The sequence below is a fragment of the Bombyx mori genome, chromosome 27, assembly GCF_030269925.1.
Source record: "Bombyx mori chromosome 27, ASM3026992v2".
NCBI classification, from domain to species: domain Eukaryota; kingdom Metazoa; phylum Arthropoda; class Insecta; order Lepidoptera; family Bombycidae; genus Bombyx; species Bombyx mori.
The window spans coordinates 841,476-856,288 of NC_085133.1; the positions used below are offsets into that span (position 1 = coordinate 841,476).

At 45.6% G+C, this 14,813-nt stretch overlaps 1 protein-coding gene across 4 annotated transcripts in view; it reads right to left on the reverse strand.

Moving 5' to 3' along the window:
- Positions 1-1,420, reverse strand: part of LOC100862791 (apolipophorins) — a 61,069-nt gene extending 59,649 nt beyond the window's left edge. For all 4 annotated transcript variants that reach the window (XM_004926586.4, XM_004926585.4, XM_062676410.1 and 1 more), the window contains exon 1: positions 1,262-1,420. In XM_004926586.4, coding sequence (XP_004926643.2) covers positions 1,262-1,331 — 70 coding nt within the window. In that variant the 5' untranslated portion in view covers positions 1,332-1,420. The remainder of the gene's footprint in view (positions 1-1,261) is intronic.
- Between the last annotated feature and the right edge of the window lie 13,393 nt (positions 1,421-14,813).

Below are 14,813 nucleotides of genomic sequence, written 5' to 3' on the forward strand. Positions count from 1 at the left end.
AATAAACAAAAAAAGGTTTATCAAATTATAATTCTTATCGACTTTAATTGACTGAGTAAGAGCGAGTGTATCCACAGTTTTATTACGCTGTTTTAATTAAAAAAATAATTCATATTCCTGCGCGTACAGCTGAAATATCATCAGTCTGCCGTAATACATTGTGTAAGACTTATTGTGGATAGTTTATTTTGGTATTCTGCGTACTTTATACCACTCGGAGGGTATGATTATGCTCCAGTCTTATGATAACTTGATATTATTTAATTTTATTTGTAGATATCCAAATTTTTTTTTAACTTTATATTTTTTCCTAGCAGTAAATTCATTAGTACTTTTAATGTAATTAATGATGAGCGGTAAATCGAGCATTAAAGGACTTTAAAAGGACTGTAAGTTGCAAAAGCGCAAACTGAGGCTTGCGACTGATCCTTTGAAGGCGAGGAAGAACTTAAGTGATTGTTGGATCCTAGGCAACATAATATAGTCCTAAGAGAACAAGCATCTATTACATTGACCATATATTTCGAAAGTAATCAAGTTCACTTGAACAGAAGACCAAGAAATTCGGTACTTTGGGATAATTACAATAAATAGATATCTTTGAATCGCAGTTATCTTCTATCAATTACAAAATAATAACAAACGATTAGCTAATCAAATGTAATATAATAGTCAGGGAGAGCATGCACATATCTAACATGTGTACATATTATATTTTCTAAGATTTCTGGGAGTTTTCCGTATCACCAAAAACACTTGTGGCCAGTAGCTCTGCCACGAAATTGTTAATTTACTGAAAATTTTCTTATTTGATCAAAGTATTTTATAAGCTATTAATATAAAGACGGTATATGTTTGTGAACCCATTACTTGAAGGTAACTAGTAGATATTCCGGATTCCTTGGACACTGTAGATTCAAACGTCAGCTGATTGGAAGTTTTTGTACATGGCGAGCCACATTCACAAATTAGTGAATTTTCCAAAGTGTCTTTAATATTATTGAGCTATGACCAGTACTATTTGTTTTCGGGTGCTCCCACTTAGGGATCTGATGTGGTGAGTTCATAATTAAAATCCAAATTTGAGGGCTTAAAGTGACTGAAGACATAGAGACTAAACAATTTGTATATAGGAGAGCTGGTTGCTGACATGACCATCGCCAGTCGCCGATGCGGTTAGCGAACTTAAAAATCGTGAGCACTCCTCAACACTTCACATAACAATTTTATTTGTTTACAAAAAATAACAATGAAAACTCACCCGCCAACGCCGGCTCCCATAAAACGGAAATTAATAAGATAACACTTAGACTAAAACTAATTGTCCCCATATTGTGAGGGGTAATAGAAAATTTTCAGTCTTATGTTGAAATACTATGCTCCTTACGCCCTGGTCGGAAGGGAAATGAGGTGCCGCTGTGTCAAACTCCCTTTTATAGACGCGCCAATCGGAGGCACCTAATTGGTTCGAAATGTGAATGTGTAGGATGGATACACGCTTCACGATTTCCGAATCAAATTTTACTCGGCTAAGACATTTTTTTTTTTTTAAATCACCCAAAATGTCATAACTCTTTAAACATAATATGCCACTGCTTTGTCTTTTTTCGACAAATTAATCGTTATTTATGTATTTTTCTCTAAGAGATTTAATTTATTTTTCCGTGATTAATCATGAATTGTCGATTTAAGGTATTTTTTTTTGTGAGCCAACTAGTGTTTGGTTCTGTTGTTGAATAATTCGACTATTTGAACAATTTGGTCGTCTGGTGCTGCCACGAATCGCATCAGTTCATCTCTTTTCATGGGTGTCATAGATTGTTAGAAGGGAATTCGGGGATGAGGTATTTAGGTATATTACCATCGCACCGCCCGCCACCGGAGTAGAGTTCATCCGTACTACCTGGAGCCACTGCGGTCATCCATAGTGCGTTTCCAGAGATCTTTTTTGCCACGTACCATCCGGCTATGGAATGAGCTCCCCTCCACGGTGTTTCCCGAGCGCTATGACATGTCCTTCTTCAAACGAGGCTTGTGGAGAGCATTAAGCGGTAGGCAGCGGCTTGGTTCTGCCCCTGGCATTGCTGAAGTCCATGGGCAACGGTAACCGCTCACCATCAGGTGGGCCGTATGCTCGTCTGCCTACAAGGGCAATAAAAAAAAAAAGGTAGCAGTGTTTTTTGAGTATTAAATCAGCGTACTGCGTACGATTTAAGCTTATAGATTAAGATTACAGGCAGCGGCAGAATAACAGAGATAGTTTCGGCTGTCACAAAGCTGAGCCGCGGCTTTTTTATCTCCACTGTGTTAGTATATTTTAATATTGTTTAGAATTAGAATTTTTATGTCATGTTAATTGAAAATTTATTTGTATTTGTATTGTGGGGTACATAAATGCAGCTGTTATTATTATTATTTACTGATCGCAAGCATTATCATCCTGGCCATTTTTGCCGCAGTGATTAGTTTTGGCTTAATGGATAGTTAGATATTAGAACACAAACGCCTTTACTTACTTTGAGACTAGGTCCAATTTTGGATAAAACCGTTCCACCCTCCGACGTGGATGCACGGCTGCTTCACATCAAAATTGGAACGGTCTGTGGTATAAGCTAGAGTGGGTGCATCATACCCATCCCACAAGCAAGAGAGATAGTACATGGCTGAATACCGGTCTAGTCATTTGATATGAGTATATTAAGCGTCTTATCCTCTAGGCCAGAATGGTGCAATGTGAAAGGACATGGATCATGCCTATGGCGGTAGCCATCATAAAATGCAAGATATTTGACAGATGCCTGAATTTCGCTTACTTTCAAGATAAGCTTACATATATTATACAAGTTCCGAACAATAAAATTTTGACCGTCGGTCTACCGAGCACCCGCTCGATGGAAGATCTTCCCTTGTTGTATATATCTCCACAATTTCAAAATTTTCCATAGAGTAATCAAGCCTGTCGGCAGAATTCAATACTCGTCGTGACCTAAATGATAAGGCGTTTGGTGTACACGTATCGAGCGATGCGACCGGGCCGGTGTTCGAATCCCAGGTACCACTTTTTTTTTTTCTAATGGAATAAGCACTTAACTCATATACACGATTGACTTCAACTATGAAGGAATAACATCGCGTAACAAAAATCAAAGCCGCAAAACATATGTATAATTTGCGTAATTATTTAACGATTGCGAATTAAGCCTGAAATCTGAAGGTGGGTGGCGGTAATTATTTTGTGATATCCGGGCTTAACACCAGATGAGCCGTGAGCTCATTCATCCGTCTACCCCATTAAAGTCTAATAGCCAATTTTAAGTACTGTGTATATTTGTATTAGAACTAGCTTCATTACTTAAAATAAAAATAATATTAATCAATTAAAAGATAAACAACATAATTAACAAATAGTTTCGGCTATTGAAAACAATTGATTCCATTGAATTAGCCTAATGAGGTGCTTAAGGAATTGTGTTTTCTAAAGTTGATGAGTTCCAGCATACGAATTCTTAAATTGAATTAATAAGATTTCTTAATACAGTACACGACATTTGCTACACAAAAAACTCTCCAGACTAATATTGTTTGTATCATATATTTATATTATACACTGGAGATATAACCTAAGGAGGGTTGATAATTCATAACTTTTTAAATTGATAACTCAGTCTAACCGGCGCCATCTAGACGGGCTTCGGACAGCCTGCCGACCGAGAGGGCTGGTGGTCGTGGCACCGACGACCGCTGGCCCGGCGTCCCGAGGGGGAGGGCGATGGGAGAGATGTACTCCGCACTAAGCGCTTCACTCTCCCCCCTTTGCCTTTTCATGAGTTCTATCTCATGAGAGGCTCGGACGTGGGTTGCTGAGCGACAGGAGGTTTTAGTCGGTTCGACTCCGACATACCCCACCCGCCATCCCCAGGCAGACGGCAGATTGTAAAACTCATGTTAAATGATATCAGCATGATAATAGAGCTGCACTTACCCTACATAATGTGGGATAAGAGGAAGAAGAAGAAGATTTTATACGAAAAGCTTACACTAACAAAATGTATTCAATTATCACAATTGGCGGGTTGTGAAGTGATTAGGCGATGAAAGAGCTCCATAGAAACTTTTGTAGAACAATTCCGAAGACCACAGAATCTGTGGATATCTTAGATCCCGAGGTTTGCTTACTTGGAAACGGTTAAAGTCTTCTGGCTGTACGGATAATAATGATGATGTTGAAGAGTAGACCGACGGCCTAAATGAACAGAAAACTGGCGAATATACTGCTGCCAACCTGATGATGGAAGTTGTTAGGGACACAGCCAAATGAATTGAATTCCTGAGTTCCTAAAATCTCGCTTAAAAAGGACAAATTATGTTGTTATTTCTCTATGACAAGCTCTATGTCTTCAGAGTTCCTTCGGAAATGGATTAAAATAGATTTATGATTTTGCGATAGCACCACTTGCTATCGGAGCAAAGTTCATCGCTCTGGCCTGAAGCTACTGCGCTTATTGCCATGCGTTTCCAAAGACCATTGCTGTTATATACCATCAGTCTTTGGAAGGAACTCAACTCTCTTGTGTTATATCTTCTTTGAACGGGGCTTCATAAGAATTGGTGTTAGGAAAGCAAATGTCAAAATGTTACTTTTTTTTCCTTCCTAAGCTGATAGCCCTGAGAGGCTATTTCAGCGTAACCTTAACTAGTAGGTGAGCTCACGGTGATCAAACCGGAGTGATGCTAGCACTAGCCCTAATAAAGAGCAGTGCTTTGCAAAATCTACCACCGCATTGGAAACGCTTTTTACTGGCGGTAGGACCTCTTGTGAGTCCGCGCGGGTGGGTACCACCACCCTGCCTACTTCTGCCGTGAAGCAATAATGCGTTTCAGTTTGAAGGGTGGGGCAGCCGTTGTAACTTACTTGAGACCTTAGAACTTATATCTCAAGATGGGTGGCGCATTTACGTTGTGGATGTCTATGGGCTCCAGTAACCACTTAACACCAGGTGGCCTGTGAGCTCGTCCACCTACCTAAGCAATAAATAAAAAATAAAAACGCGACCCACTGAGAAGATCCGGCGGGAAACTCAGTGGGCTGTGTCTGTGGGTATTGTTATTATTGTATTATTATAAACCGAAAATATTTTTAAATTTGTTTATTTTCTTATACTAGTGGTCGCTCAGTAGTCGAAATTCGACTATAATTAATTGACATTATAAGTTTCACATTATTATGGTTCTATTGTCAAAGACTATTTATTATACTTGTAATCACATGTTTCCCCAAAGACTACACTATAAACAAATAATATTAAAAGTATACAATTTTAATCTTTTCTCAATTTGACCACATACTTTAAGCAATAACAAAAGTTTAACAAAAAAACACAGAGTGATACAGAGTAAATACATGGTAGTGTTTGTAATGTTTTTATTATTGATTTAATTTACTTTTTGTCCATTATTAAAAAAAAAATTAAGATTCTGCACTCCTTTTCTATATTCTCTATCTTTTTTTTCTCATTTTCTCCACCTGATCGCACTAGGTGGGGTCGGCACAGCTATTTTTTCTCTTCCATTCTCTTCTATCAGCCGCCATCTCAACATTCACTCCTCTCTCTCTCATATCGTCATTCACACACTCCATCCATGTCTTCTTCGGTCGACCTCTTCCCCCTAGAGGGGGTAGAGGTAGACCTTGCACTACCATTTCCATACATCTCCTAGTCACATGCATCTTCTCTTCCGCCCGATTAGCCTCCTCATGTCTCTAGGCAAACTGTATGAGCGTCTGCTCTACAAACGCCTCAGAGACTTCGTCTCATCCAAGGGCATTCTTATCGATGAACAATTCGGATTCCGTACAAATCACTCATGCGTTCAACAGGTGCACCGCCTCACGGAGCACATTCTTGTGGGGCTTAATCGACCAAAACCGTTATACACGGGAGCTCTCTTCTTCGACGTCGCAAAAGCGTTCGACAAAGTCTGGCACAATGGTTTGATTTTCAAACTATTCAACATGGGCGTGCCGGATAGTCTCGTGCTCATCATACGGGACTTCTTGTCGAACCGCTCTTTTCGATATCGAGTCGAGGGAACCCGCTCCTCCCCACGACCTCTCACAGCTGGAGTCCCGCAAGGCTCTGTCCTCTCACCCCTCCTATTTAGCTTATTCGTCAACGATATTCCCCGGTCGCCGCCGACCCATTTAGCTTTATTCGCCGACGACACGACTGTTTACTATTCTAGTAGAAATAAGTCCCTAATCGCGAAGAAGCTTCAGAGCGCAGCCCTAGCCCTAGGACAGTGGTTCCGAAAATGGCGCATAGACATCAACCCAGCGAAAAGTACTGCGGTGCTATTTCAGAGGGGAAGCTCCACACGGATTTCCTCCCGGATTAGGAGGAGGAATCTCACACCCCCGATTACTCTCTTTAGACAACCCATACCCTGGGCCAGGAAGGTCAAGTACCTGGGCGTTACCCTGGATGCATCGATGACATTCCGCCCGCATATAAAATCAGTCCGTGACCGTGCCGCGTTTATTCTCGGTAGACTCTACCCCATGATCTGTAAGCGGAGTAAAATGTCCCTTCGGAACAAGGTGACACTTTACAAAACTTGCATAAGGCCCGTCATGACTTACGCGAGTGTGGTGTTCGCTCACGCGGCCCGCACACACATAGACACCCTCCAATCCCTACAATCCCGCTTTTGCAGGTTAGCTGTCGGGGCTCCGTGGTTCGTGAGGAACGTTGACCTACACGACGACCTGGGCCTCGAATCAATTCGGAAATACATGAAGTCAGCGTCGGAACGATACTTCGATAAGGCTATGCGTCATGATAATCGCCTTATGGTTGCCGCCGCTGACTACTCCCCGAATCCTGATCATGCAGGAGCCAGTCACCGTCGACGCCCTAGACACGTCCTTACGGATCCATCAGATCCAATAACCTTTGCATTAGATGCCTTCAGCTCTAATACTAGGGGCAGGCTTAGGGACCCCGGTAACCGTACTCGTCGAACTCGACAAAGAGGTCGACGTGCAACCTAACCCATGCATCAGCCCGCTGAGTTTCTCGCCGGATCTTCTCAGCGGGTCGCGATTCCGATCCGGTAGTAGATTCATTCGCGAAACAATTGCTCTTGAGTTGTTAGGTCTCCTTCGGAGGCGCTCGGGCAGTTGTTAGCAAATCCCACCCCTCTTGGCTGAGCCTTTGCTCGCCCACCTGTCCTGGTGAAACTGGAAAGGCCTTCGGGCCACCAGTAAACTTTCAATCATAAAAAAAAAAAAAAAAAAAAAAAAAAAGCATCTTCTCTCTACGCATCACATGTCCACACCACGCTAACCGTCCGCTCCTTAATTTGTTGTTTACCGGGGCCACTTTCACACTTCCTCTGATATACTCACTCCTTTTCTATATTCTCTATAAGTGTGGCCAATTTTATTCTCCTCCGTCCGCGCAATTTTCGTAAAAAGGGGTATAAAATTAATATATAGATTTACTGGTGGTAGGACCTCTTGTGAGTCCGCACGGGTAGGTACCACCATTCTGCCTATTTTTAGCGTGAAGCAGTAATGCGTTTCGGTTTGAAGGGTGGGGCAGCCGTTGTAACTATACTTGACACCTTAGAACTTATATCTCAAGGTGGGTGGCGCATTTACGTTGTAGATGTCTATGGGCTCTTAACCACTTAACATCAGGCGGGCTGCGAGCTCGTCCACCAATCAAAGCAATAAAAAAAAAAATAGAATTGACACGTCAGAATTCACACACTACAATAGTTTTGCAATTACATTATTACATTCATGTTTCGTCTGTCGCAAGTATATGGCCGGCTTTATTACGATGTTTGCTGAACGATATCACACATGTCCAATAGCAAAGGTCAAAACAGAACTATACTCATACGGACTAATACTCACATAAGATAACTCGTACAGAATACACTCAACTGTCTATCTGTTTGTTTTAATGTATACCTTCCTAGATGAAGGAATGAAATATGCAGAAATTATAAATCAGAAAACGATCAAGATAGGTTTATATTGTAATGGCGCGCGGACAAATTTTAAGGTCACGTCATGCAAAGTGGTCTCCGCTTACAGACAGACGAGCATACGGCCCACCTGATGGTGAGTGGTTAACGTCGCTCTTAGACGTCAGCAATGCCAGAGGCGAAGCCAAACCGCCGCCTACCGCTTAAGTACTTTCCATAAATCTCGTTTGAATAAGGAAATGTCATAGCGCTCGGGAAACACCGAGGAGGGAAGCTTATTCCCAAGCAGGAAGGTACGTGGCAGAAACTATCTCTGGAAACACACTGTGGATAAACTCAGTGGTTCTAGGTAGTATGGAAGATCATTAATCCGGTGGCCGGCGGCGTGATGGTAAAAACGAGATGATGGGATCATCTCGAACCATTACATAGAGCTATCTCCATGGAACTTACGGTACAAAAAAGAGAGAGAATCGAAGTCTCTTTGTAGACCCAGAGGTTCCTAGCGATCGAAGTAGACGGTAGCACTCATCCTGGGATGAGTCACAATTTGGTCCTCCTGTAAATATCATCGGTACATCTTACAGCTGCGTTTCATATAACTAAACTATTTAGAATCTGACAATATTATTTAGAACGAAAGCGCATAATCATATCTTATCTTCACATAATTAGAATAATATTGATCTGTCACACATCGTGTGAAGAGACAGTCTGTCGATTTACAAACTCTGAATAACCAGTTATGGTTGCGGGCTTAAAGCTATGTTTTTGACAATAATATCGAAAGATCCTAATGAGTGTCTCACCGGATCTTCTCAGTGGGTCGCGATTCGGATCCGGTGGTAGATACTGCGAAGCACGGCTCTTGCTAGGGCTAGTGTTAGCAAATTCTCTCAGGTTGAGCCCGTGAGCTCACCTATCAGTCTATGCGTAGTTTTTTTTTATTTTTTTATTGCATAGGTGTGTGAACGAGCTCACAGCCCACCTGGTGTTAAGTGGTTACTGGAGCCCATAGACATCTACAACGTAAATGTGCCACACACCTTGAGATATAGTTCTAAGGTCTCAGTATAGTCACAACGGCTACCCCACCCTTCAAACCGAAACGCATTACTGCTTCACGGCAGAAATAGGCGGGGCGGTGGTACCTACCCGTGCGGACTCACAGGAGGTCCTACCACCAGTAATTACGCAAATTATAATTTTGCGGGTTTGATTTTTATTGCACGATGTTATTCCTTCACCGTGGAAGTCAATCGTGAACATTTGTTGAGTACGTATTTCATTAGAAAAATTGGTACCCGCCTGCGGGATTCGAACACCAGTGCAGCGCTCGATACAAATGCACCGGACGTCTTATCCTTTAGGCCACGACGACTTCAAATTGTTCCATCCAAATAATTCCATCATTGTAGTTGGAATAACCCCTTGGGCTACCAGCGAAGGTAACATAGATAGGTAAGACATCGATAATATCTCATAGTAATATATATAATTTTTTTATTACCTTTGTAGGCAGAGGAGCATACGGCCCACCTGATGGTAAGTGGTCACCGTCGCTCATGGACGTCAGCAATGCCAGGGGCAGAGCCAAGCTGCTGCCTACCATTATCAAAATAAATAGCCACATTTATATTTATATACGAATGTATTCTTTACAAAATAGTAAATAATAATAATATTAGTAAATAGTAATAGCGTAATTACTGGTGGTAGGATCTCTTGTGGGTCCGCGCGGGTAGGTACCACCACACTACCTATTTCTGCCGTGAAGCAGTAATGCGTTTCGGTTTGAAGAATGGGTCAACCGTTGTAATTATACTGAGACATTAGAACTTCTATCTCGAGGTGGGTGGCGCATTTATGTTGTAGATGTCTAAGGGCTCCAGTAACCACTTGACACCAGGTGAGCTGTGAGCTCGTCCACAAATTTAAGCAATAAAAAAATGTTAGTCGGTTTTTCGGAAGACGTAAACGTGAAAAAATTAAAAAGGGCCGAAATAACAAAGAGGAGAATAATCTGTAAAAAATTGTTATTTTTTTTTTCCTAACTAATCTGATAGCCTTGATAGGATATTTCAGCGTAACCGTGGCTAGTAGGTGAGCTCACGGGGCTCAAACCTGATGACGTTGCTAACACGAACCCTGGCAACAGCCGTGCTTCGCAGATCTACCACCGGATCGGAAACGCGACCGACTGAGAAGATCCGGCGAGAAACTCGGTGGGCTGTGTCTGAGAGTTAATTTACTCGTCGAGCCCTTCGTCGCAAGCGACGGGTTCGACGAGCCATTCCGATAGAGGCACCCGTCACGTGCGGACGTGCTCATCGACCACTCGTTCGCCCGGTCTTTGTTCGCCCGGCTTTTGTTAGCCCGGCCATTGTTCGCGCGGCCTGTGATCGTGATACATCTGCCGACCAAGTGTTTTTCCTGGAAGCTTTTATTTGTTTCGTTTTAGTTTTTTTTTTGTGTTCGTGGTACATCTGCCGACAAAGTGGTTTCCTGCAAGTATTTATTTGTTTTGTTTCTTTTAGTTATTTCTGATTTGTTTTGCTTTTTCTTTGTCCTGTAGTAATCGCGCTGCATTGCCACCTGTGTTCAATAGAACCGCTCAGGTCCGAGAAGTTGGGGCCTCGCCGCAAGGCGAGTGTTTTCAAGACCCGGGGCCGCCCCACCTGGGTACTCAGCGATCATGGACGCTGTATTCGCGGAATTCCTCCGACTTCACCACCCACAGCTCGCCTCAGAGTTTCTGGCCTTCAAGGCCAATCACACTGCGAGCCCTCTCGAGGACTCCGCCGCGCTCGCTGCTTCTGCGTCGCCTGTACCTGCGTGCAAAGCTTCTGCATTGAGCAACGCAGCCTCCGTCGTGCCTGCCGCTCCCGTGTCGCCTATACTGGCGAGTAAAGCTGCTGCGTCGTCCGCTGTGACCATCGTTTCAGCTGAGCGATCATCCGTGGCCTCCGTCGCGCCCTCTAAAACACCTACACTTGCTCGTAGGTCGCCTGCACCCGCCTCCTCGTGCTCCGACTCTGACTCGGACATGGAGGTTGACCTCGCCCCCGCCTCATCGACGGATGGATTCACCCTGGTACAGAAGGGTAAGAAGCGTGCCGCGGAGTCCCGAGCTCCCGCGGCCGCTAAAATTAGCAAAGCCGCGAACGCGTCGCGCCCCCGCCCTCAGACTCCCGTTGCGCCCCCAGCCCGTGCCACTCGGTCGCCGCGTCCGGTGGCACAAAATAAAACCCAGACCCCTCCCCCGGTTATCCTTCAGGAGAAGGCAGCTTGGGATCGAGTTTGCCTGGCCCTTAAGGCCAAAAATATAAATTTCACGAATGCCCGTAACCTCGCGAACGGCATTCAAATTAAGGTTCAAACACCCGACGACCATAGGGCCCTCTCTTCTTACCTCCGTAAGGAACGTATAAGGTTCCATACGTATACGCTCCAGGAGGAGCGCGAACTCCGCGTTGTATTACGCGGAATCCCTAAAGAGTTAGATGTAGAGCTCGTCAAGGCCGATCTGTTAGAACAGGGCTTTCCAGTAAATTCTGTGCACCGTATGCACACCGGTCGCGGTAGGGAGCCATATAATATGGTTCTAGTCACCCTCCAGCCTACCCCCGAGGGTAAGAAAATCTTCAACACACAGGCCGTCTGTAGGCTCTCCGGTATCGCCGTCGAAGCCCCCCATAAAAAAGGCACTCCTAGCCAGTGCCATAACTGTCAATTGTATGGGCACTCTTCCCGTAACTGTCACGCGCGCCCCCGATGCGTCAAGTGTTTAGGCGATCACGCCACGGCCCTATGCACTCGCGATCAAAAAACCGCGACGGAACCGCCTAGCTGCGTCCTGTGTCGAACACAGGGTCACCCCGCAAATTACCGCGGATGCCCCCGAGCCCCGAAAATAAATCGCCGCGTCGCCCGCCAAAACCGCCTCCGAGCTTCCGGCCCAGACATCAAAGCCTCGGCACCCTCTGTGTCGCAGGCTAAGCCAGCGTTCGTTCCGGCGCCGGTGCCCAGTGTCTCGGCCTGGGCGAAACCGCTGCCGTATATGAACACGGCTACAATTCCCTCCTCCGCGATTCGTCCCGCCCCCGCGACTCGTCTCGCCCCCGCGACTCGTCCCTCTCCCGCGACTTGCCCTCCGACCGCGTCCGACAATCTCGCTTTAGCGATCGACTTCTTTCAGTCGATCAACTTTGAGCGCGTTAACGCTTTGGGCGACGCCATTCGCGCTGCCTCCACTGCACAACACTTTATCGCCGTTGTGCAAGAATACGCCGACGTATACGCGTCATTAAATACGTACGTCCTCCCCTCACTCCGCCGGTAATCAATGGCGTATATAAGTAGAGTAAAGCCCCTATCCGTAACGATAGGATTTTTTAACGCTTACGGTCTCGCAAATCAACGTGATCAGGTTTCTGACTTTTTGCGTGACCATCAAATTGATATATTTTTAGTGCAGGAGACCCTACTTAAGCCCGCGCGCCGTGACCCTAAAATCGCGAACTATAACATGGTCAGGAACGACAGGCTCTCTGCTCGTGGTGGTGGTACCGTCATTTACTATAGAAGAGCCCTGCATTGCGTCCCGCTCGATCCTCCCGCGCTCGCTAATATCGAAGCATCAGTGTGCCGAATCTCACTGACGGGCCACGCGCCGATCGTTATCCCGTCCGTTTATCTTCCACCGGATAAGATCGTTCTAAGCAGTGATATCGAGGCGCTGCTCGGCATGGGGAGCTCTGTCATTCTGGCGGGCGACCTAAATTGTAAACACATCAGGTGGAACTCACACACCACAACCCCGAATGGCAGACGGCTTGACGCGTTAGTCGATGATCTCGCCTTCGATATCGTCGCTCCGCTAACCCCGACTCACTACCCGCTAAATATCGCACATCGCCCGGATATACTCGACATAGCGTTATTAAAAAACGTAACTCTGCGCTTACACTCGATCGAAGTCGTTTCAGAGTTAGATTCAGACCACCGTCCCGTCGTTATGAAGCTCGGTCGCGCTCCCGATTCCGTTCCTGTCGCGAGGACTGTGGTGGATTGGCACACACTGGGCATTAGCCTGGCTGAATCTGATCCACCATCGCTCCCGTTTAGCTCGGACTCTACCCCGTCTCCTCAGGATACCGCTGAAGCCATAGACATCTTAACGTCACACATCACCTCGACATTAGATAGGTCATCGAAACAAGTTGTAGCGGAGGACTTCCTTTACCGCTTCGGGTTGCCCGACGATATTAGGGAGCTCCTTAGAGCTAAGAACGCCTCGATACGCGCCTACGACAGGTATCCTACCGCGGAAAATCGTATTCGAATGCGTGCCTTACAACGCGACGTAAAGTCTCGCATCGCCGAAGTCCGAGATGCCAGATGGTCTGATTTCTTAGAAGGACTCGCGCCCTCTCAAAGGTCTTACTACCGCTTAGCTCGTACTCTCAAATCGGATACGGTAGTAGCTATGCCCCCCCTCGTAGGCCCCTCGGGCCGACTCGCGGCGTTCGATGATGACGAAAAAGCAGAGCTGCTGGCCGATACATTGCAAACCCAGTGCACGCCCAGCACTCAATCCGTGGACCTTGTTCATGTAGAATTAGTAGACAGTGAGGTAGAACGCAGAGCCTCCTTGCCACCCTTGGATGCGTTACCACCCGTCACCCCGATGGAAGTTAAAGACTTGATCAAAGACCTACGTCCTCGCAAAGCTCCCGGTTCCGACGGTATATCTAACCGTGTTATTAAACTTTTACCCGTCCAACTCATCGTGATGTTGGCATCTATTTTTAATGCCGCTATGGCTAACTGTATCTTTCCCGCGGTGTGGAAAGAAGCGGACGTTATCGGCATACATAAACCCGGTAAACCAAAAAATCATCCGACGAGCTACCGCCCGATTAGCCTCCTCATGTCTCTAGGCAAACTGTATGAGCGTCTGCTCTACAAACGCCTCAGAGACTTCGTCTCATCAAAGGGCATTCTCATCGATGAACAATTCGGATTCCGTGCAAATCACTCATGCGTACAACAGGTGCACCGCCTCACGGAGCACATTCTCGTGGGACTTAACCGACCAAAACCGATCTACACGGGAGCCCTCTTCTTCGACGTCGCAAAAGCGTTCGACAAAGTCTGGCACAACGGTTTGATTTTCAAACTTTTCAACATGGGCGTACCGGATAGTCTCGTGCTCATCATACGGGACTTCTTGTCTAACCGCTCTTTTCGATATCGAGTAGAGGGAACCCGCTCCTCCCCGCGACCACTCACGGCTGGAGTCCCGCAAGGCTCCGTTCTTTCTCCGCTCCTATTTAGTTTATTTGTCAATGATATTCCCCGGTCGCCGCCGACCCAGCTAGCCTTATTCGCTGACGACACAACCGTTTACTACTCAAGTAGAAACAAGTCCCTAATCGCGAGTAAGCTCCAGAGTGCAGCGTTAACCCTCGGACAGTGGTTCCGAAAATGGCGCATAGACATCAACCCAGCGAAAAGCACAGCAGTGTTATTTCAAAGGGGAAACTCTCCGCTTATTTCCTCCCGCATTAGGAGGAGAAATATCACACCCCCGATCACCCTCTTCGGCCAACCTATACCCTGGACCAGGAAGGTCAAGTACCTGGGAGTAACCCTGGATGCATCCATGACATTCCGTCCGCATATAAAAACAGTCCGTGACCGTGCCGCATTTATTCTCGGTAGACTCTATCCCATGATCTGTAAGCGGAGTAAAATGTCCCTTCGGAACAAGGTGACACTTTACAAAACTTGCATAAGGCCCGTCATGACTT